Source organism: Lasioglossum baleicum, chromosome 10 (genome assembly GCF_051020765.1).
Source record: "Lasioglossum baleicum chromosome 10, iyLasBale1, whole genome shotgun sequence".
Classification (NCBI taxonomy): domain Eukaryota; kingdom Metazoa; phylum Arthropoda; class Insecta; order Hymenoptera; family Halictidae; genus Lasioglossum; species Lasioglossum baleicum.
In genome coordinates, this window is record NC_134938.1 from 10,930,976 (window position 1) to 10,953,989 (window position 23,014).

At 37.8% G+C, this 23,014-nt stretch overlaps 3 protein-coding genes across 7 annotated transcripts in view; 2 read left to right on the forward strand and 1 right to left on the reverse strand.

Annotated features, from left to right (window-relative positions):
• Positions 1-480: 480 nt before the first annotated feature.
• On the forward strand, positions 481-3,709 carry LOC143212817 (uncharacterized). Its single transcript, XM_076432022.1, has 5 exons — positions 481-928; positions 1,560-1,669; positions 1,768-1,866; positions 2,835-2,954; positions 3,016-3,709. The coding sequence occupies exons 1-5, from the start codon at positions 602-604 to the stop codon at positions 3,140-3,142; spliced, it is 783 nt and encodes a 260-aa protein (XP_076288137.1). The 5' UTR covers positions 481-601; the 3' UTR covers positions 3,143-3,709.
• LOC143212816 (glutamate receptor ionotropic, delta-2) lies at positions 3,128-16,320 on the reverse strand. 5 transcript variants are annotated; one of them, XM_076432018.1, is made up of 9 exons: positions 16,216-16,320; positions 11,832-12,016; positions 10,603-10,787; positions 9,763-10,158; positions 8,896-9,063; positions 8,481-8,707; positions 7,643-7,845; positions 5,682-5,947; positions 3,128-4,181 (listed from the first exon to the last, which is right to left on the reverse strand). In XM_076432018.1, exons 1-9 carry the CDS (start codon positions 16,292-16,294, stop codon positions 3,551-3,553), a joined length of 2,340 nt encoding a protein of 779 aa, XP_076288133.1. In that variant the 5' UTR covers positions 16,295-16,320; the 3' UTR covers positions 3,128-3,550. The 5 variants fall into 5 exon arrangements, with proteins under 5 accessions (XP_076288133.1, XP_076288132.1, XP_076288134.1 ...); XM_076432017.1 differs by lacking the exon at positions 16,216-16,320 and adding an exon at positions 13,861-14,213; XM_076432019.1 differs by lacking the exon at positions 16,216-16,320 and adding an exon at positions 14,660-14,976 and having other exon boundaries at positions 3,133-4,181.
• A 5,509-nt stretch (positions 16,321-21,829) lies between these two features.
• The window catches only part of LOC143213149 (acyl-CoA Delta-9 desaturase), a 45,344-nt gene continuing 44,159 nt past the window's right edge, over positions 21,830-23,014 (forward strand). The window contains exon 1 of the mRNA XM_076432751.1: positions 21,830-22,114. The gene's annotated coding sequence lies outside the window, so the exon portion shown is untranslated. The remainder of the gene's footprint in view (positions 22,115-23,014) is intronic.

Genomic DNA, 23,014 nt, shown 5'->3' on the forward strand with positions numbered 1-23,014 from the left:
GAGAATGATGCTATTTATAAACATACGTTTACTATGAATTCGTTCGCATTGAATTCGTTACCATGCATAAATACTTTTGTTACCTATTCATTTCCTACATACATTTTCTACCAATTTTCTGATCACTTGTAATCGTTCTGCTCAATACAATTTTATAATTTCTCGCTGTTCTACGTGAAAAAGTATGTAAATATGTATGATAATTATACTGTGGCATGTTGTTCTAAAGTGAAGAGGTGTTTCATTTAGTGATAAATGCGAAGAATTCGCAGCGAAATGACAATAATTTATGGAAAATAAATCGTTACACGTTACAATTAAGGAGGTTATGTCAGCAGTAACTGAGATCAATCGTAACATATATTATTTTAGAAGTAATTATATTGACATTTTGCTCAATGGATAAAGTAAATTTCTACTCGGATAAAGTCGCTACAATCTGTGGCAGTTTTCAAATTTTTCATCTGTTTTCACTTACGTACAATATGACTAATCTTTATGTTAACCTGTTATAAATGTTTATATTTTTATTAGATCTCTACCAATGAAGAATTTTGTAAACGAACTTTTCACGATCTTATAGGATATATTTATTACGAAGATGTATTTTTCTCACGAGAGCAGAACGAAGATAAAAACGCTTTTTATACTTTTGTTAGTGTTCATTTTTATAACCTATGGATCAAGTTTTGATAGAAAAAGGATTTCGAGCTGTTGCAAATGTAACGAACAAACTCTAAGTAAAACAGACGCCTGCGAAGAAGATGAAAATATTGCATCAGATTATTATTACGACTGCGATCCAACGAAATTTGGCATTGTCCAGAAGATTCCATATTCTCGTGCCGGTCCAGGGTGCGACACGTTGCAAATTGATTTCTCGTCGGCTTGCATTCGATGCGGGATGTGTCTCGCGATTGCTGAAAAGGTTTACCTAAATAAGTAACATTCTTTTACTTTACATACTGTATCTCGCGTTTTCGAAAGCATCTAAAACTGAAATGCATCCTTCACAAAAGAGGAAAGTACGATCTAAATAAATTACATCGGGAGTAGATTGCGTAAGAAACAACATTTTTGTATTTAATAATGAATCATTATATAAAAGAGTAACATACGAGGGCAGACTTGCGATAGCTAGGTTATCGTAATTAAAAGTGCAGTATGTACAGGGAGTAACGAAACGTTTGCTCTTGGCTGCCATAGGCGTATTCTAAAAGAAAGTTGCCGCAAAATTGTCTTTCACCTTAGTTAGATTTTAAGGTTAAATTTTCTTATTGCACGATGCAGTAAAAAATTTGGTGGTGGAATTGCAAAATTGTGCTTGACCGTGAATTTCACTAGCAATTTTCTTTTTAATTGCATGGTGCTTAGAATACCATGCAATAAAAAATGTTATCTCCATCTTCATCGATCAGAAGATGAAGAATACGCCTATGGCAGCCAAGAACAAACGTTTCTTTACACCCTGTACAATCTGCGTTCTAATTTAAAAGTATTCTTCGAACACGTCGGCGACCTCTAAATCATTCCATTCTCCAAAGTATTTTTCCGCTTAGATAAATCAAACTTTGCTAGACGTTCACGAGATGATGTCACCGAGTGCATGTTTAAACGATACCGAAGTCGAGCTTCTTTTGAGAACAATCTGCGACAACTCGTTCCAATAGTACGTTCACATAACAACCATTTCGATGATAATCGTTCCCGTCTGAACGTGAAAACAATGTAACGATTACTTTGAGAAACGATGAATTATTTGTACAGCTATGCGCTCAGGGAATGCGACGGGCAAAAATTTATTTGCGACAATTTACCTGGTTTCACGTTGCTGTCTACCTCGGCGGATGGACTGTGGGCAAGCAAGTCAGTAATTCATAATTAAATCATAAGATCTGTGCATACGAAATGTTTGAATTTCTTGATGAAACATATTTGATTAGTTGTCACTAGACAACAACAATAAAAATGTTTTGCATTGATTGTGGGAAATAGGAATAACGTAAAAATTGATTTCATTCCTTAACGACTTTGTTACATTAAAATTACAACATTCTTGAATTCTTAAAATCTTTTTCTAAATTGACTAATCATTACACGACGGTTTAGATAAAAATCTTTTACGATATCTGCTATTTACAAACCAGCGTACAATCGTACTTTTTTATCGAGCATTAACGTGGACTAGACGTATAGCTTTAGTATTATCTAACCAGTGGAGATTCAGTGTTATCTAATGTTTACGGTTACTTAAACATCTCGCCACAAATTACCATTTTATTTGGTTCCAATTACGCATTGGGTAATGTAGACCGCGTTTATGCACTTTCTTAACAATTATTTTCTCATTTTATAAATGACATGTGATGCACTTCGATTTTTGCACGATGTCTCGTATACTTTTCCATGCTTTCATCGTTATCGATCAGTTCATTACGAAATCGAACATCTGGTATGTATCAAGCCACCACATTGATAAACAAATTACAGTAATGCCTATTCTTATCAGTATGTAAAAATATATCTCTGTTCGTGAATTTTTGTATATTTTATTCATTAACCCTTCCACTACAATGGACGAGATGTCTCGTCATCATGATTTCGTCATACGAAATCAATCAAATGTTTGATTTGAAAATTTGGTGGAGGGTGCTTAAAAATGATAAATATAACATACTCCATATTTTACACAATCAAAGATCTAATATACAAAGATAGAACCCACAGGAAAAATCTCGTCGAACAATAGAATATGTAGTGAAAGGGTTAAAGCATCTTTGAACCAAAATGTTTTCAATAAATTACACGAGAAATATTTCTTCGCCTCTCTTCAGACTGGCGGATCTGTGCCATTATTACCTGGATGAAATCAACGAGGTTCAATTATACGAACAATGGCAGCACTGGTGCAACGAGGAGGAAACCACCGCCGACATATCGGACATCATTTGCCGGTAACAACAAAGAAATCATTTGGTGAAACTACTACCCGTTTCTTATTTGATTGTTCCGCAGAAGTGAAACGGGTTTGCTGCGAGACTGTAGAAACATGAACATTCCAGAGACGTACGAATTTCCCTTCAACACCTACAACGCCAAAGTGAAAATCACCGCGACATATGGGAAATATGGCAGGCTCTAGCGACGACACCTCTGAATAATCGGACAATCACTTTAACAATTACTTTATTCGTGGCTCTTTATTTTCCAATGTAAACAGCAAATCCGTGACTCATTTGTTACATTCTCTCAAACTGCCACGTACATCTGAATCATTGATGCAATAAGAGAAAAATCATGTTCACGTTCTGTATGCATAATTTAACTCATTTACCTACGTAGTTTCCATCTTTGAACCGGTTTCAATAAACCACATTCAAACGGACTTCGATCCATTTGCTTCAGGCTCATCGGATGTTTGTTGAACCATTGTAAAAATCATAACGTATTTTCAGACGATTGTCGCTGCGCTTAATGAAGCAAAATACGTTTTAAAATGCACGACGCAGTCTTTTTCACTCGACATCCATATTCAATGCGTAAATCTGCGTCATTCGTGAAAGGGAAAAACTGTCATACTATCATCGGACTTGTTACTCTTCTGATCGCGTCTGTACTTCGTCCGCAGCAATTCGGATAGTTTTGATTTATTGAAACTGGCCTGCGTTCGGCGATTCTGGAATCGTGACTCGAAAGAGGGCCGATTTATCGGATGATTTACATTAGACTCGTCGCTTCTCTTAGAGGACAATAGTCCGCCGAATGTTGGTAGATCTTGCGCAGCGGAAGGAGAGTCTGTGGCGAAATTTTCATTTGGTTTCGTTAGGTTGTGTCGCGTCTTGTCATTCGCTCGGTGCTCGTTCTCTCTTTTGCGATTGGGGTGCAGATGCAAATGATGGAACTGCGGCAGATGGGGCAAGTGAGACAGGTTCGACATCAGACGACGCTGACGCATCCTTCGCACTATAACGTCCTTCATTTGCCGCCGCTTGTTCCAGATTCGCTCGGCGATCCAGATCGAAATCGCTGTCAATCCACCGGCGATTAGGATGAAGAAGGCAGAGTAGACGTCGGCCAACCTGGCGCTGTGGAAAGTTGTCGACGATTTGCACTGCGGCATCTCCGGCAGCATCCGTTCCGTGATTCTGGTCTGGACACCCCGCTCGCGTATTCTCAGAATACTAAAAGTTCAACCTCGTAAGGGGGTAGTATAGCCTAGGATTGTAACTAGAAAGCAACTAGAATCTTACTAGATTTTGGGTCGAAACATGGGTTTGCGAAATTCGGCTTAACGTCCTTGTACGAGCAAATTTTGGGCTGGGTGAGGGCTCATTCGAAAGAGGAAGGTTCACCGCATGGTGCTTTGGTCATGAGGTTAACGAGATTATGTTTATATCTAATAATATGAGGGCCCAAAGTAGAGTAATGCATTTTTCTGTCTCTAAAAGACTTTTTGAGTGCTATGATGACCAGAGCGCAGTGTGATGAACCTTCCTCTTTAGAATGAGCCCTCACCCAGCCCAAAATCTGCTCAAATAAGGTCAAACAACCAAAGCGCGCAAACCCATGTTTCGACCCATTTTTCTAGTAAGATTCTAGGTATTTTCTCTAGTTACAATCCGAGCCTATACTACCCCCTTAACACGCATCATCGACGAAGTCATATTAACCCCTTGTCGTAACATTTTCTTTATAGTTACAGTGATTTGAGAAAAGAAAATTTATATTTTTTGTATGGCTAGATTTACTTTAATGCTTAACACATTACCGACCGGTGATTATTGCATAATTTTGAAAAATCTATGGTACATGGCTAAACACTTTTTAATGGAACCTTCAATAGCAACAGCAATTTTCATTATGAACTAACAAGTCACCCTCAATAACGTCATCTAATAGTTTAATTTAAGATTGCAATGTAAAAGCAAATTTCTATGCTTTCTTTTGGTACAGCACAATTATCGAAAATCCTATTAATAGGCTTCCAATAGGTAAAGTGTTAAATATTGATTACAAACGAATCGAATTTCGTTTCATCTAAATAGGAAGGCATAACATTCATATTTGTTAGACTTTGTTAAAATCGTCATTACGAGTCTGACTCCTCAAAGGAAAAGGATATCAACACTAAATGAATTCCATATAATGCTGAAATAACAAGCGCTATCTAACGGTTTATTTTTGACAATATCGTAAAAATTATATTGAATTAATCTAATTTAAAATAATGTGATGTGTGAAATCACTGATAAACTCATTTTTTTTTAATTTTTACTTACAATTAGACCACTTTCATAATTATGGATGGGCACATATATCGACTTATAAATGTGAGAAGATTGAAGTTATTTGTATAGATTTTGATTATAGTACATTTTCGATATTAATAACGTTTCAATTCTCACTGTCCCGGTATTGATTCTGCAATTTTCTCTAACACAATGTTCGAAAAATGTATTATTAGACTCCGGATTTTATGCATTTATAACAAAAATGAGCAAGTGTAATTTCAAACAGTGAAGGTATTAAAAGACTTTGAGAGTATTAATACATTATTTTCACCACATTAAAATTATTAATGAAGAATATAAATTTATATTTAGCTCCTGTGTCTTGCAATTGATGTACGAACTTTGCATGAACATCCGGAGTGTACTTATTATTAATTGTTAATTACCTACTTTAGATTAATGATCTTTTTGTAGGGGCACGAGTGAGCCATCGGTAAAGCAACCATCGTGAATGTCTGAGGAAGTGGCAATTCCTTCAAGGTACATCGTTCTTGTATTAAAGTCGTTCGGAGTGCACGTCGTGCGAGGGTGGCACTGACGAAGAAACCATATTGGCCCTGTACCGCTTTCGTCAAACCGGAAGTGGTATCTAATCGAGACTCCCGGTTGTTGAAGGCTCTTATGTATAGCTCGCGGAGGCTGCTGTCGTTCACGTTCTAAGGAAAACCGGAAAATATCTAAATTCAATAGAAAACATGGGACAAACAAGGTACGAAATCCAAGTTGTTCTCGAATATTTTAGAAAATTCCAAAGTACACACACACACACACTATGAAAACTGAAATAAAGGAGAAATATCTACACTGCCGCTCAAAAGTATGTGGACACTTACTTTATTAACAAACAATATTTGTTGCTAAAGTTTATTATGAATATGTATGTTTAGAGCGTTGTCCAGCACCAGATTAATAATTAACGCTCTGGTTCAAAAAAGTCCAAGGTCCAAAGGTTCAAAAGAAAAGTTCAAAATTCACAGTTCATTTCACAATTTACGTTCACAATTTATATATAAGTTTAAATCCAAATTTAACATTGTCGTAAAAAGAATGATACTGAAATAATGAAAAAGTTAATAACCAGGATTCCGCGACTAGTAAACGCGGTCATAGAAGTACGCGGTGGATATGCAGATGAAAAGAAGATATAATTATTTTTTATCATTATCTCGGTGAGATATTTAATAAATTATTATTAAAATATGTTCTCTAACACTGTACTGTAAAATTTACCGAAGATATCATAACTTTTTCCAGGTAGTTATACGAATTAACGAATTGTCCACATACTTTTGAGCGGCAATGTATGTCTTTCGTTGTATCAAAGATTCCAGAAATATGTGAAGGATAAACCGATCACCGACGATCGAATGCCGAGTATTAGTCATATTAATCATCTGTAGATCTTGCAGTAGACAAATAGAGCTTTCTGGTTTCTTCGAATCGAAATGAATTCACAAATAATCCATGAACGGTAACGAAAAATGTGATCATAATTTATGATCGGAAATATAAGAAAAGTGAACAGGGAAAGGGTGCTACAGTAATTTTTCGATCGGAGTCTCCACACCCGGGTGTTGGACGGACTTGGGTAGAGTACGGAGGCTATATTTTTATGACTGCGTCTACCGCGCCGAGACTTCAAACGACGAGCCGAACATAGAGAAGGACAGAATGAAATAGGATCGCGTGTCGCCGTCGCCGGCACAATTTAAAGGCCCGTGCGTCATCACAATGAAACACCAAGACCTCAGCTTTCTTATTTTCTATGATATCATTATGGAACTTTCACCAACATATTCGTGGCATTTCTCTGATTAAAATGATACCAAACACGATATAATTTGACCAATATTTAGTGGTTTAATCGACGATGAAATTTTCGAACGCAACGAAGAAGAGCGTATTGGAAAGAAAGAGACGCGAACAGTAGCCGCCGCCGGTTCGCATCTCTTTCTTTCCAATACGCTCTTCTTCGTTGCGTTCGAAACTTTTACCGTCGATTAAACCACTAAATAACGTTGAAATTATATCGTGTTTGGTATCATTTTAATCAGAGAAACGCCAGGAATAAGCTAGTAAAAGTCCCATAAACCGATCATTAAAATTATGAAGTTTGAGAACTCGATTCACTCGAGTCAATGTGTGGTGTTCACACCGATATACCCGAGCCGAGATCAATCATCGCCGCTCTACGCCGCGGAGCAGCGTTGGCCGGCAGTGGAGTGAGTAGGCACTGGACTCCGATCGGAGACAACCCCCAAGACTCCGATCGAAGAATTACTGTATTTTTATATAGTTTAAACAATTGCATGTGCCATATGCGCGAAAGATCCTCAGTTTATCGATCTTACCCGAATATACTCGTCATCGGTTATGCTGTACCCTAACTTGAAGTTGTGTGACAGAAGATCGGAAATTGACTTGATGCCACTTGCTTGGACCGACAGTATCGAGGTAATGAAACCAGCGTAAGCGTTGTACATTACTAGAGCGAACATCAGACTAAATAATAAAACGGTCTTCCCCGACGGGTTGCGAGGTGTCCACGCAGAACCTGCATTTTAGAGGTTTTTGCAATATTAACTGGAACACTGAAACATCTGGTTTACTTCGTCCTACGAAAAGTGCCAAAGATCTCTGGAGGATCATATGTTCCTGGTTTTTCTATGGCTCACAATAATAATATTCGGACACTTTTAAAAGGATGATTACTTTTCCAGGACTGAACTGTGCGACTTGGATTTCTTGAGGCGTTAGATCAATTAGTTTACTACAAGGAGAGAAAAATAAATAAGTACTGAATACAATTTTTTACCATCTTTAAACATTGTAGCTCATTCTAACATTGACCGATTTTATGAAATTTCGAGAATACATATGTATCATTGAAAAACAAATCTACACAACGTACTTTTGAAATTTTCAATATAGGCCGACATAAAAAAATGTAAATACAAATTTCACTATTTTCTATGAAATCCCGACCAATTGCAATGTTCCCAAAAATTTATTCACGCCGTGCAGTAAACCAATTATTCTAACTGCTCAAAAAAGTCCAAGTCGTATGATCCAATCATTTTAAAAGTTTCAGAACATTATTGCGAGTCACTGTAATGTAATTAATTTACATTTCAAGTTTCTACTCTTTGTAAGGGCATCAAATGTCAATAATTGACTTAGTTATCGAACCTTGCATGCACATTATGCTAATGCACCATAAGGCAGTCTCTCCGATACCAACACACTTCTCCTCCTCAGAGTGAAGAACAGTCTTCGCGGTATAAATGATCAGGCCCATCACAAACAAAATGGCGACGTAAGTGAAAGCCACGCATCCCAAAAGATAGTTGTTGAAAGGCTGGCGAAATATGTCTCTCATGGTGCCGCTCTCCAAAGGATGATAATATATGTTCCTCCTGCTCAAACACACCCACATATTCAAACTGTTGAAAAAATCTTGTTTGCAAGATGTTAAAAAATATATACAAATACGCAATTGCAAGGCAAAATGGATACGTATGAACAAAAAAGTGTGCAATGCCGTTCATTTCGAATAACGTGCGGCAACAGTCGAAACTTCAGAGTGGAAAATAGAATTCCTCACATGTATCGAATAAGGGGATGGCTAAACGTCATTTCCGTTTGGCGTTCTTCGTTGACGGTTATGTATCCCAGGCCTATATCGACCGCACCAGTAACGACATCACCTAGAAGATCGCTCCAAACTTTGTTATTCAAAGTGCCCAGCTTCTCGTGGTGTACTAATTCGATACTGCAAAATCATGAAGCCATATAGTTCCATGATAAAATTCGCAACTGCATACAGGGTCTGCCCGGAAAGTAATGCGACCACATTTTTTTTTTTAATCTATTGAACATATGAGTACAAACCTTTAAAATTCTTCAAAGTAGGACCCTTGGGTGTCGACACATTTTTTCCAGCGCGATTTCCATGCTTCGTATGCTGCCTGCAAGGCGTTATCTGAAGCCTCTCGTAGTACACTCGTCGCAGCCTCGTCGAGCACTTCCAACCAAAACTTTTCCGTAGATTACGGGGAAAACAGTAAACGGCACTTCTTAGTTGGATCACAACACTTCCTCAACCCCCGCGTACAGTCCTAACTTGTCTCCCGCCGACTTCTTTTTGTTTCCAAGAATTAAAAATGTGCTAAAAGGATGCCATTTTGAAAGCGTGGAACGCATCAAAGAGGCTGTGACGAGGGTACTACGAGAGGTTTCAAAAACGCCTTCCAGGGAGCATGCGAAGCATGGAAATCGCGCTGGAAAAAATGTGTCGACGCCCAAGGATCCTACTTTGAAGAAATTTAAAGGTTTGTACCCATATGTTTAATAGATTTCTTTTTTTAAATGTGTTCATGATCGAGACGGTATAAAGTAAACAATATTTCCGAATATGTAAGATGGAAAATGCAAAAATTCTCTTGATCGTGCCCGTCCGAATGATACAAACCTCGCATTAACACTGCCAGTGACGAAGTTCGCAAAATCGAGAAGCGGCACGATATCGTTCGCCTCTAACTGATCGGTAACATCCATCTGTCCATCGATGGTTCCATTTAACACGCCGAAAACGATCGGCTTCCCTTTAAAGTCGTTTCTGAGCTTCACGCTGGCTGGACTCTGCAACGACCAAGAATGCGGATCCCAAGAACCGAGGAAATTCGTCACCAGACTGGTGTTATCCGAATGACGGATTTTGTACACATGGACGAAGTAAAAAACCACCGTCCGGTTCTCCAAAATGGCGTAGTTCAAATTCATCGTCGCATTTTCAACGGGACGCGTCATCACGGCTGACTCCCGATATATATAATGGCTGTCATAACGTTTCAGACAGCAATGCGACCTTAAAAATATAATTATAGGATTTCTCAGTCAAATTTCCATCCATCAAACTCAGGTTTAATACGTCTCTGTCGCATTAATGCTCGTAAATAAGCCGTGAGTTTTATACAAAATGCGAACGCGAGAAGAGAATGTCCTGGAATGATTTTGACGAGTTGAAAACAATGTAATATTATTCATTGAACATATTTACAGTTTCGTCTCGTTCGTCCACTTTTGCCATGAACGCACAAATATCCGCAATCTACTAAAAAAACAAATGCTGAACAACCTATTTTGAACAAATGTGCATATGTATAAACCTGGCTACAGATTGCGATTTTATCTTTTGTGTTCAAGCATACTTCGGAATGTTTAAGTTGCCGATCATGAATAAGTACGATTCATTCGTATACTATTAATATAAATAATTGGTACATGATTAATTTGAATTGAACGTAATCACCTTTTCCAGAATGTTCTTGATAAATTCTGAATCGCGGGATACGTCAAGGAAGACGTAGCGATGATCACGTCGCTGTCGATACCTATATTCAAATGCCGGAGCACTGTATCGATAGTCGTATCCGTGTTCCTAGTTGTGATCATCAGCCAGGAGATGTAATAGTTGAAAAGAAACTTCTGAGAGGCCTGTCAGAAGTATTTTTTAAATAACGACTGTAACAAAATATTCTTAAATATCCTTAATGGGTGAAATTGATTTGCAAAAGGATGAAATTGATTCGCAAAAGTGTGAATTTGGAGTGCAAAACTTGTATCATAATGCCTCGTGTTCGCGGTCGATCCATGACGAGTTATCGGTTTTCCGCAAACAACAAATGCGCGCACAACTGGTGTTCACTGTTCGCTGTTCTTCGCAATGTTCATCGAAATGTTGTACAGTAAACTATTCGTTATCATAACATCTCCAAAACTTCAACTTCACATTTCGATATAATGGAAATTGTGCATTTTTTGAGCATATTTTTTCAGAAACACCTGGTACAGTGACTCCCACTAATATTCGGACACTCTGTTAGTATTCAGGATATAACGGAGTGTACTCTTTCCACCTTTAAATATAAGAAGTTTAAAAATATGCTAGGTGTCTTATTATTTTGTCGAGGACTGTATATTCATTATGTAATTTAATACTCAATTAATCAACGAATTCGATTATCGATTGTTTCGGACACAAGCATCTGCACCGCGTCACAACAAAACTGATTAATCACGTATCTGCAATTGTACAAGTGTCATACTTGAAACACGTGATACCGTGCGCCGTATGGCGTATACAATAAAATTGCGTAGATGGAAAGATTCGAACGTTTGAATACATTTCTCGAATACGTTTGAATATGTATGGTAAGATCGATCGATGTAATACAGAACAATAGAAAATTTCAATGATATTTCGAGAATTGTGTGACTCAGACCGCATTTTCACAATTATTACCGGCGCATATGTCGTTCAGTCATAATCGAATGTGGTACCATATCAGGAACCATAAATCGGCATCGATCATTAGCAAAATTAAAAATATTCCGAGTTCCAAGAAGAGTGTCGGAATTTTACGACGCTTGTAAACATTCGTGATGTATCGATATGAATAAATGATCAATTAAAGCGTACGTTCGTTTGAACGGAACAATACTAATAATTATGCTTTTGTTTGTATACGTGCTTCTTACCACGTGAAGAACATTCTCGGAGGACGTCAGATTCAGTCCATCCAACAGCACGATCGATCCGATTCGGTGTTTCCGGATAATAAGGGCGTCGGGTATGTTCGGATTGATGGCTGACTGAATTGATACGCTGATTCCTTTCTCAGCGAGACAGGCAAACAATGGTCTTGCGTAGGCAAATACACAATCTATGGAAACAACATTCAAATTGATACAGATTTTTTAAAAATGTTTCAGAGTGTCTCGCTTTCGACTAAGGAGAGGTCACAGCGGTGGAGTTGTCGATATTAATTAAACTTTGTCTGCTGAAGCTACAGCAAAAATAAGCAGACCATGTCCGAGCGTTTTGGCAATACTCAATACTCATTATTTATAAAGATCCAGAAAATATCTTGATATAGGGTAAACTGTACAATATGTTTCTTCTATCGATCGTATTTGCTGTTAATAAATTTTTAAATGTTTTCGGCGCAACGGTTCGATCGTCAAAATCAACGTTTCGATCCTAACTTGGATCTTTTTCAAGATTTATTTGAATCGCGTCTGTAAAGTAAATATGTTATAATAATTTTGAGAAACTTTTGAGAAGCAAACTAGGATCGAAACGTTGATTTTGTTTGACAATTAGCAAAATTGCTTTATAATTCGTAATAAACGACCGAACCGTTGCGCCGAAAACATTAAAAAATTTATAAACTGTACAATAATTGGCACCCTAAGCCAAAATCGTAGTAAAAATCTTTTTATCTTTTTTTGAAATGTTTAAACGAGCTTAGCTTGCTATTGTTATAAGCTAATGGAGATTTTTCAGCAAAATCAAACAGTTTTACGAGTCATAAATCTTTTATTATAAAATATATTCAGTGAACAACAATCGTAAGACAAATAGTACAGTCATTAGCACGGTAAGAAGTAAACGTTCAACAGGCTATTTGTTTTATAATTAAACATATACGCACTTATTACATCTGTAGTACAGTCCGAAATTACGTTACAAAGCGATAAAGTATACTTACTCGTAACGAAAATTTTAATAAAACACTATACATAGTGCACTGTGGTCATCCGTCGGTCTTGTACCAGCGCTGCTAACAGTCGTTAGCCTGATTCGCCTGATTTTCTATACTAGGAATTCTTAATATGTATTTGCCGTTTAAATCGAAAGTGCCAATAACTATTGCAGTGCCAGCAATAGTACAGTTTACCCTACTTCATTTCTTGTGAAACATATTTGGTAAAAGACGATTTTCCAATAGAAAAATAAATAAGTAAATTTTCACGTGGTCAATTATTTTATAAAAAAGAACTCTTCGAAGTTTTTACACATATCCAATATTTGCAGTAGTGGGGTTGCCGTGACCACGGCGCCACAGTATCTTCACAATTGTAGACTGCAGTTCTACATTTGTTACCATCATTTTGCATGAATGAATATTGAACTAGTTAATATTAAAGACAATGAGTCGACTTCACCGTCATTCTGATTGCCCTTGACGTAGTGTTTCGTAATGATAAATAATGAGAAATAGATGAATAACGTATTAGAGGATTACAAAAATGTATGCACTATTCGCAGAGACCTCAAGACCTTCTTGGACGAAAAACCACGCCATGTTTATGAAAAATGCAACGATCAGGTTCAAGAACGTTGGAAGACAATTGTAGAACATAGTATCGAGTATACAATCGATTAACTTTGTATTGTATTTTATTCTGACATCCGGCACGAACTTTTGCAATTATCAAAAGATCCCTGACTGTTTTCAGTATGAACTTCATTCCTCCAAAGAGTGAATATAATATGAATAAAATCCGTTCGATATGACAAAACTTTGCGAGAACGATTGAGTTTTGAGTTCCATCTGCATTTTTTATCCTCGCGATGATTAGAATACGATGCAATAAGAACAAATTGTTATCGACCTTGAGATTCAAGGTCAAAGTTAATTTCGCGGCACTTTCCTTACATCAATTTATTTTGATCATTATGATAGTTGTACACATTCACATACATGAAATTTAATGTTCTCACCTAAGGAACTCAAATTGTCGAACAGTACTATCTGATCCCATAATCTCCATTTCGCGAATTCCAGTATCAGTTGCAACGTTAACGGAGACGGTAAGACACAAGTGCTCGTCGCCATACAGAATGTTGTCATCATAAAAAATCCTACTCTCATTTTTCTGTCGACAAAAGGACGAAAGATATCCCACCGAGAGAGAAATGCGAGGGTGGTTCAAGAGCTTTGGGATGAAACTCTATTTCATGAATATCTTTCAAGATATGAATAAGCTTCACTTGAAATCAAATTTAATAATTCGTTTAATTAATACGAATTTATATTCTACAGGGTGTCCCAAAATTCCTTCAACAGCCGGAAATGGGAGGTTCCTGAGATCATTTGAAGCAACATTTTCCTTTGCAAAAATGTTATCCGCGGCTTTGTTTAAGAGTTATTAACGAAAAACACGGACCAATCAGAGCGCGACCTAGACGCGAGTTGGCACAGTCGGCTCAGCGCGCCAACTGTCTATTGGCCGACTGTGCCAACTCGCGTCTAGGTTGCGCTCTGATTGGTCCGTGTTTTTCGTTAATAACTCCTAAACAAAGCCGCGGATAACATTTTTGCAAAGGAAAATGTTGCTTCAAATGTTCTCAGGAACCTCCCATTTCCGGCTGTTGAAGGAATTTTGGGACACCCTGTATATGTATTTGTATTCACTTGACTTCAACCCTGATTGAAGACTGAAATATTCGAAAGATCGCCGAAAACAATGCGCGAGAACTTGATGAATAACTATTATTGTAAAACTTTGATAGAACTTGCCGAGTTTCGGTCAACAGTTAATCCGCCTTACTTCCTCACTGACGCCTGCACGAAACACCTCAGACAACGATCGAATATAGACTGAGGACTATCTCGTAGGGTGTTTCCGATTCTTTCTCGCTTGAACGCATGCGACTAAAATGACCGTAGGGATCGTGGAAAAATTCTTTTTTCTTTTCCATTCCCCCGAGTGACTTTATTACGACAGCGATGGCAGGGCTGGTTAATAATCGACTACTTTCCCTTAAGAGACTCTGCGTACAACGACGGAGTTCAACTCATCGTCGTCAGTGCGACATGATAGTTTCACCGACTGATTGCTGTCTGTAACTTTGAAACTGACTATCGTTTCATTTCATAGGAAACGATGAAAAAGTGCAGTGTTTATAGAATGGGACACGTGTCTAGAAAAATCAACGCATCGATTGTATTGACGTTTGCACAGAAAACCTGCTAATGAGGACAATGATGTGTCGATAATAGTGTTTGCTCGGCAATGACAGAAAATCAATAGAATTGATGTAATCGATACCAAAAGAATCGACGTTATTTATAAAAGATTGCGCTCCTGGTTTCTACAGAACTGATGTCGAGATTTTATTAGTTTGGAATTATGAACAGACAATGCATTTTATTTATTGAAATGTAATAGCCCTTTTATTTTCGGCAAATTCTATTTGATAATGCAGACAGAAAAGGATGACGTTAACCAACGGAACGGCCATTTTTTCGCTTTTGTCTGTTAAGAAAGTTATTGTAAACTCGATGCTTACATAAATTTAATGTAAGGTGTGATTTTATACTTCTGGATCGGTGGCCATTTGTTAAGAAAATGGGCCGTCAAATTGTCGACCTTTGTCCAAGGTTAATTTCTTCTTATTGCATCGTAGAATACTTTTATTGCACATTGTACAGTACTGATCACGATGAATAAGAGTACTGAGACAATGAGTCGACCATTTTCTTAAGAAATGACTTTAAAATTTCGCAAGATATTTTATTCCGTATGTCTACAGGGTGTCTCAGAATAGAATAAGCGTTGAGGGGATGATTCTACACGAGAAAATAAGTCGGAAATAAATTTTGTTTCATACGACGCCTCGTTTTCGAGAAAATCGACTTTGAACTTTGAACGTCCATCAAGTTTTCGTGCCTAGCGTCTGTAGGAAGTAGAACTGGTAGATTATGAACAGACACGTCAGACGTTATCATTTAATTTATTCAAACTCTGATTTCTCGAAGACGAGGCATTAAATGACAAAATTTACGACTTACTTTCTCATTGTAGAATCACCCCCTCCATATTTATACCACCTTGGGACATCCTGTAGATATATGGAACAAAATAGTTCCAAGACTTTTGTTCTTCGCGATGAGTGCTATACAATGATGTTTGCAGTGGTTTTTCTCCGTGTCCACGATGATTCTCACATTATGGATGCAACACTACACTCTGAGTGTGTAAAATACTCGCGCGTTTATGCACTCGTTGTATCAAAAGTTCACGAATGATGAAATATGCATTGACTTCTGTAAATACACATAATCGGTTTTACCTCCCGCGATATGCGGTGTTCTCTGGAAAGTTACTGTTTTTTTTTTGGAGTAATTAAATGTTTTTGACAACAATAGCATCGGAAGGAGAAAGTACGTGAACTGTCCGTTTGGCTTTCGTGAATGCGAAGTTATTACGCGCATTCATATACCCAATAACAAGGGAATTGTTCTCTCGTCATTCATTACGGATTCAAACTTTTCTTAAGCATATTGAATGCGCTGTCAGGTTCCTGTGGAAAACAATGAAAATAATCTTTGACCCATTGGCCACCTATGAGGAAGGTCTCGACGATCATGCATTTTAAAACTGGTTCTCACAGTTTTTTCATTCTTTAGAATTCTTTCTCGTCCTATGCGAAATGATTAATACCAACAACTTTCAAAGAAGCTTACCATAAACATTTATTTCCGCGTTACATAAACTTCTCGCAAGAAGTTCACAATTCATTCACGATTACGCACGGGAACAATATTTCTTTTTTTTTTTTTAATAAATCTTGCTTTTGTTCAAGAACTTATTTTACATTGACGAACGATTCAACGTTTTAAATTTCAAATATTCGCTGTAATACATATACAGCACAAGCCGGGGCACGTGGAATATACGTGGAACAAAGGAGGATTGTATTGAAAACAAAATAGAAAAAATAGCGATAATAAATTACGTTTGTAACATGCTTATTTAATTCCATTCCAACCGGGGTGGCCAACCGTTTACATACCATGCGTCAATTTTGTTCACATACGAGTTCAGGGTCAGATGCGAGCAGGGCCCGCTCTAGGAGCGGGCAACCCGGACATTTGTCCGGGGCGCGAAAATTTAGGGGCGCCATTTTGGCTGTAAGTGTGAGAAGAATATTAACGTGTTAACCCTTTGCACTCGGAGATATTTCAACTCGAAAATTAAACATTTCTTCCAATCAAGAATATTTCCATTCTCTACGACTCTCTTTAAATTTGAAGGATATGAAATTGGTGAATACCCCATACAATACCCAGATGCTTAGTAATTACTATTAATAGTTATTAACATTTAATAACGTAAACAATATTTTGAATAATGGTACAGCAACTTTTAGTGGCGCCTCAGAGTCGCAATTCGAGTGCTAAGGGTTAAATACCCAATTAATAGAAAATTGCACATATCGATTTAAATTTTTTAAGTTAATTAAGTTAAAATTAATTAAGAACTTTTTACGTTCGACTACTACACAAAATCGTCTTAATGGTTTGGCTATTTTGGCAATTGGGCATGAAATTGCTGATCAAGTAAATTTAAAAGATGTATATAATAAAAAAGTTCGCAGAACTGAAAGTAAGAAAAAAAAGCTTCTGTGATTTTAGAGTAGTTGATGTATTATATTAATATTATATTAATTATATTAATATTATATATTAAGGGGCGGCAATTTGTCTTTTTGTCTGGGGCGACGTAACCGCTAGAGCGGGCGCTGATGCGAGTAGTCTCGACTCGAGCACTCTTTCTACCTTCCTACGTTCATTGTTGGGGTTGTAAAACAGGAATAGACTTTGAATTTTCGCCAGGTACGCGTGCACTTGATCATGCCTCGTTATAACGGATCTCACTGTAGATCATTGTCTCAATTGAAGTTTATGTTGATAAACACTTCCACTGTCAAGGAAATGTTTATTTTACCTATAACGAGACATGATCAAGTGCACGCGTACCCAGTACCCACTGCAAATTCGAGGTCGATTTTCTTGAAAACAAAGCCTCGCATGGAAAAATTTTATTCTATATTTTCGACTTATTCTTTCATGTAGAATCACCCCCTTTCCGCTGGTACCACCTATTACCGAACAACCTGTATACATATATCTTTGCAATAAATAAGATTTTGAATTTCTTAACGATTAATTTACATTTGATTTGATTCTTTTTACAAAAATTTACTTAAGAATACTTTATTTGTGAATGGTTGAAATTGATTTGCAAAAGAGTGAATTTGGAGTGCGAAACCTGTATGCATTCAACTGAGAGCACTCAGGTGTTGAAAATATGATGTTGGATTCAGTTATTCAATGCGCTACAGGTTGGCCACCCCTGCATTATGGTAATAGAAAACATATCAATTTCTGTGCAGTTTAAATTATTCGTCACTTATTTATTTATTTATTTCACCTTGAAGGTGATTAGCACTGTTATCACATGTTGGTCGATCTTTTATTCCTATCACATGCGCTCGTGTTTCGGGATGCAATTACGTGCTCATGTGTTAAGCACATGCATTTCCGTAAAATACAATGCATTCGAGAAAGTAGGTAAGGGGTGATAGGACTTTCAAGTTAACCCATTTTCTTTACGGAATTTTTTGTATGGCTGCATTTATTTGAATGCTTAAATATTGATTACAAACATTGATTTGTAATTTTGACACATTGTTTGCAAATTTGAAACATTGATTGAAAAATTGATTTTATTTCATCGACAAAAGAAACACATAACATTCATATTTGTTAGACTTTGTCGAGATCCTCATGACGACTCTGACTCGTTAATATGCGGCAAGGGGTTAAAGCTTCAGGAAACTCTTCAGTTTTATTACATCACGATTATCATGTACTTCACCTAATTGGCACCGTAATACGGAACAAAATCGGACTTTGTCTTTCAGATTAAGTTTCAGACGATAAAATGAAATGTCGCGTAATATACAACGAAAAATAATTATCATTAACATAAAGATATCTACTATAGAATTCGTTCAAAGTGGCACGCAAAAGATGACATAATTAATGAAGTTAATAAATCCACGATGAGATTCTTGTTTACAGTTTTGCGGATCATGTGATGCTGATTTTATGGAGACACTTATCTAACGTGATTAAGAACAGCGACAAAGGTGCATTTATTTTCGAAGAATTATTGCGTGGGCCGCATGAGAGAGAGAGAGAGAGAGAGAGAGAGAGAGAGAACAATTTGTTTAGCAAGTAACAGTCAGACAAATCATTTCTGCGAATGTATTTTCTGAATGATGTAACCCGACTGTAAATTACATTATCTTGCCACGCCTTTTCGAAAATGCCTAATTTTCGACGTACTTCAAACAATCGATTAATGCCAGGTGTGGTTCAGCACCTACATGGCCGACTGAAGATAACACATTTCGCAAAATGCCAGGGAATATCGAAATCATATGAAATATTTCAACTTCTATAAATTGCACAAAAGAATATTTTACAACGTTACGTTAACGTTTAGCATGAAATCTATGCGTCATTACTACGAAACGTACGGAGGTTCTCGTCACTCATTATACACGAATGGTGATGTGCGCGGCAAAAACTATTTCATGGTCGAGGAGAAAGAAAAACATTTATAAATCATTTGCAACTCCTATACCGGATACGCTACAATCTATGTACAATATATATGTATATAAAATAGAAAAGTATGTGTGTGTGTATATCGCACCCCCGCAATAAAATTGACACAAGTCAAAAAATGGCAATTTTGAGATTATGTCATTGTAAGTTTTATGGTATTCTTTAAGTTGATTTTTCTCAAATGCTGCATTTTTGAGTTGTGTCACTTTTCCTGCGGGCGTGCGATATGATCCCATCGATCTGGTTCGGTGAGTCTGTCGCACGTGTTGTCCATCTGTTGGGGTTGAAGTTGTTGGAGCGCGGTGGTTGTAAATAATCGGCCGGTTCAGAGTTGATCCATGCGCGTTTTTTGTCCGCTACGACAACCTTTTCAGATATACCGCCAGTGGTCGGGTGCAACTCGCCCGGAGGGGCCACGAGCAGGTAGTTAGTTATAAATATATGTGTACGGAAAATTTTATGGCATTGAAGTGTGGCATCTCTCTATTTTCATTAATAAAACGCGCGATGCACACACACACACACACACACAAGTTTTCAAGATATTCTTCAATTATTCTTGAACACCACAAATTGTATACATATACAAATTGTTCGTTGTTAATCATTTAATACAGTGGATGTACAAAGTATTCGTACACCTTTTAAACACGAATAACTTTTTCGACATTGGACGCAACAACACGAGTTTTTTTCAAACGTTAGAAGGATTAGTTTAATAAGCAAATAATTTTTTTTAAGTGGTTATTGGTCGCTATTGCGAAGGAAAAAGTAAAGGTGACGATTTCTAAATTTTTTGTCTGTGCCTGTGGTGAAAATTGAAAACATGGTTTTTGGAAATCTAAGTATGGATTTATAGTGGAGCAGCGAGGTGAGCTGTGCGGTGAAAAAAAAAGAAAATACATATGTACTTTTTCATTATAGTATGTGTCGAAATCACGGTGCATTATACGTCGAAATGTTGTCACGAATGTTGGTTTGCTTTCACCGCGCCGCTATCATCGATGCTCGCAGCTCCACTATAAATGCACCCTAAGTGAATTGTGTACAAAGTTTCATTGAAATCGGTTCACGCATAAAAAAGCTATTATTTTTTTATGACAATTTCGCATTCATCACGAAAGAACCGTTGCACTAATAGTATCCATATAATTTATCTCTGTCTACACCCAATAAGCAAGAAGTTTCACTTCTGTCACGCGTGGACTCCACGCACCCCAGATAGCACAGGACGACTTAGAGTCGCCGTTTTCACGTCCGTCCTACGTCTTTACGTCTTACGTCTCAGTAAGACGCTTTTTAGGCGTCCACCATAAAGGTATCTTTTCTGGGACGTCGTTTTGACGCACGGAGGAAGGTGCCTTTTATGCATCTCATTTCTGCCGTACAAACGTCGTCCCAGCAGAGATTCCTTTATGGACGTGTAAAAGCGGCTTCTTTGAAGACGCCGTTTTCACGGCAGAAACGATTGAAGTACTTACGAAAATATGTATATCTCTTAATCGTTAATATACTAGTACTATGCTTCATTTAAAGAAAAAGTATTTTGATTTTTACCTAAAAAATATTTTAACAGAAGTTTATCTCTTCTAATAATTATATAATATGTTAAAATACGTGTTAATAACGTGTTAAAATATTTTTTATATAATAATTATATACTTATATAATATAGTATATGTAATTAATATATAATAATTATATAATTACATCAAAAAGACCTGTGAGGGACGACTTTAAGTCGCACAGTTTTGTAACAAAGACCTGTTAAAGTCGTACAAGGTACGTGAAAAAGACGTGAAAACGACGTGCTACAGTCGTAACGTACGAATTAAAGACATACTTACGTCTTGCGTCAGGCAACTTTTAGGCGTACTTTAAGATGTCTTTGTGCTATCTGGGACACGAGCTTTTTATCTTTGAAAATTTATATCCTTCGTAATATAATCATATTTGTTTATAACGCATATTTGTTTATAATCGAGATCCGGTTTATCGAGAACGCTGGGTCTGGTGATCGCAATTTCCCGCAAAAAAACTGTCCTCTCGGCGCGACTGGATCGGGAAGCTCCGCCGAATAAAAAAGCAAAACAGCTGGTAGCGCCGCGACGAGGACGTGTTTCGCTCGCGGAAGATCACGTAGGCCCCTGCTCGTTCCGCGGATCCATAGGTGCTCCGCGTCGTGGCGCCACCGTTGTTTCCGGCGGGCGCCGCGGCGCGCCGTCGCGATTGGTCGCGATGACTCGTGTTTGTCAGCACTCAGCACTCAGCGCTCGTATTTAGCTCTGGCCGCGTGGTGCCGGCATCTCAGTCTTGATTCGCTGTCAGCTCGCTGAATAGCACGGATCACGCTCGTCGAAAGGTGAATTCTCTGGACACTAACAGCGATATCCACAACTCGAACACACTCGTGTTGACCGTGGTCCATTTGCGCGCGGTTTATTGCCCGGTGGTTGGTGGCATTTGTGCGCGAAGCGTATCGGTGGAGAAAACCTAGCTATCATCTACAGGGAGACACGCGAGGGTTCGTCGAGGGTGAAGAAAGGACAGGTGAGCATTTTCATCATTCCCACCCTGATCTACAAAACCGTAACCGTTCGCGAGAAGTTACACGAAGAGGTGACAAACTCGAATTGGCGAGACGCACCTCCTCGAACGTAACACGCCAGAACACATTACTCGATTTCCGTCTATTTTTTCCGACAAATAGGTTAGCCGTGCCGATATTTTTTCTCGCAGCATTCGTTTTTTCCTCGCATTCAGCGACACCTTCGCGCGGTCCGCGGCCAGCATGTAACGGTGTGTTCCATATAATCTACAACTAGTTCGTGTTATACGGTGAAAATCGTGAAAGGAGACGTGCGGATAATCGCCGGCGCTGTTTCGTTTCGTTAAACGGAGATTTCACTTCTCTTTTCGCGCGCGCGTGGTCTGTGTTTGTGCTTTTTTTCTCTCCTCCTTCCGAGATGTATTATTCGTAGGAGAAACTTTTTTCGAGGATACAAACGTTAGCATAATAAACTTCGCGGCTCGATTTGGTTCGCACGTGCGATCCTTTCTGATCCCATTGGAGAGCGAGGAGGAAACGAAAGTCGGAAACGTGCGAAAGAGAGAGAGAAAGAAATGCCAGTTCCGCGAGTTGCTCGCGTGTTCCTCAAATGATATAACGAGACAGCGGTCATTATGCAAAATGAACGTGTTCTTTCTTTCTTAATATGTTTATTAGTAGACTACGGTTTTGCATGCATTTGTGAGGTAATCAACTGGGTGAAATATAAAACAGTAGAAAATAGAAAATATCTGAGAACATTGTTGTGTTGTTTTCAACGTAAACGGAATATTAAAAGGTGAAATGAATTTTTATGTAACTGCTGCTTTCCATAATCGATGCAGGATGTTTTTAATTTGCATGAAGATCTGCAGTCTACTAGGCTGAAAATGATGTAAGAG

Excerpts from the sequence above, each read along its gene's own strand:
- LOC143212817 (XM_076432022.1), top strand. The coding sequence starts at position 602 with ATGTATTTTTCTCACGAGAGCAGAACGAAGATAAAAACGCTTTTTATA. Across the intron at positions 929-1,559 it reads GTCTCGCGATTGCTGAAAAG|ATAAATCAAACTTTGCTAGA; the intron begins GTTTACCTAAAT and ends TTTTCCGCTTAG. Across the intron at positions 1,867-2,834 it reads GATGGACTGTGGGCAAGCAA|ACTGGCGGATCTGTGCCATT; the intron begins GTCAGTAATTCA and ends GCCTCTCTTCAG.
- LOC143212816 (XM_076432017.1), bottom strand. The coding sequence starts at position 14,011 with ATGAGAGTAGGATTTTTTATGATGACAACATTCTGTATGGCGACGAGC. Across the intron at positions 9,064-9,762 it reads ACTGGCAGTGTTAATGCGAG|TATCGAATTAGTACACCACG; the intron begins GTTTGTATCATT and ends ATGATTTTGCAG. Across the intron at positions 5,948-7,642 it reads CCGATGACGAGTATATTCGG|AACGTGAACGACAGCAGCCT; the intron begins GTAAGATCGATA and ends GGTTTTCCTTAG.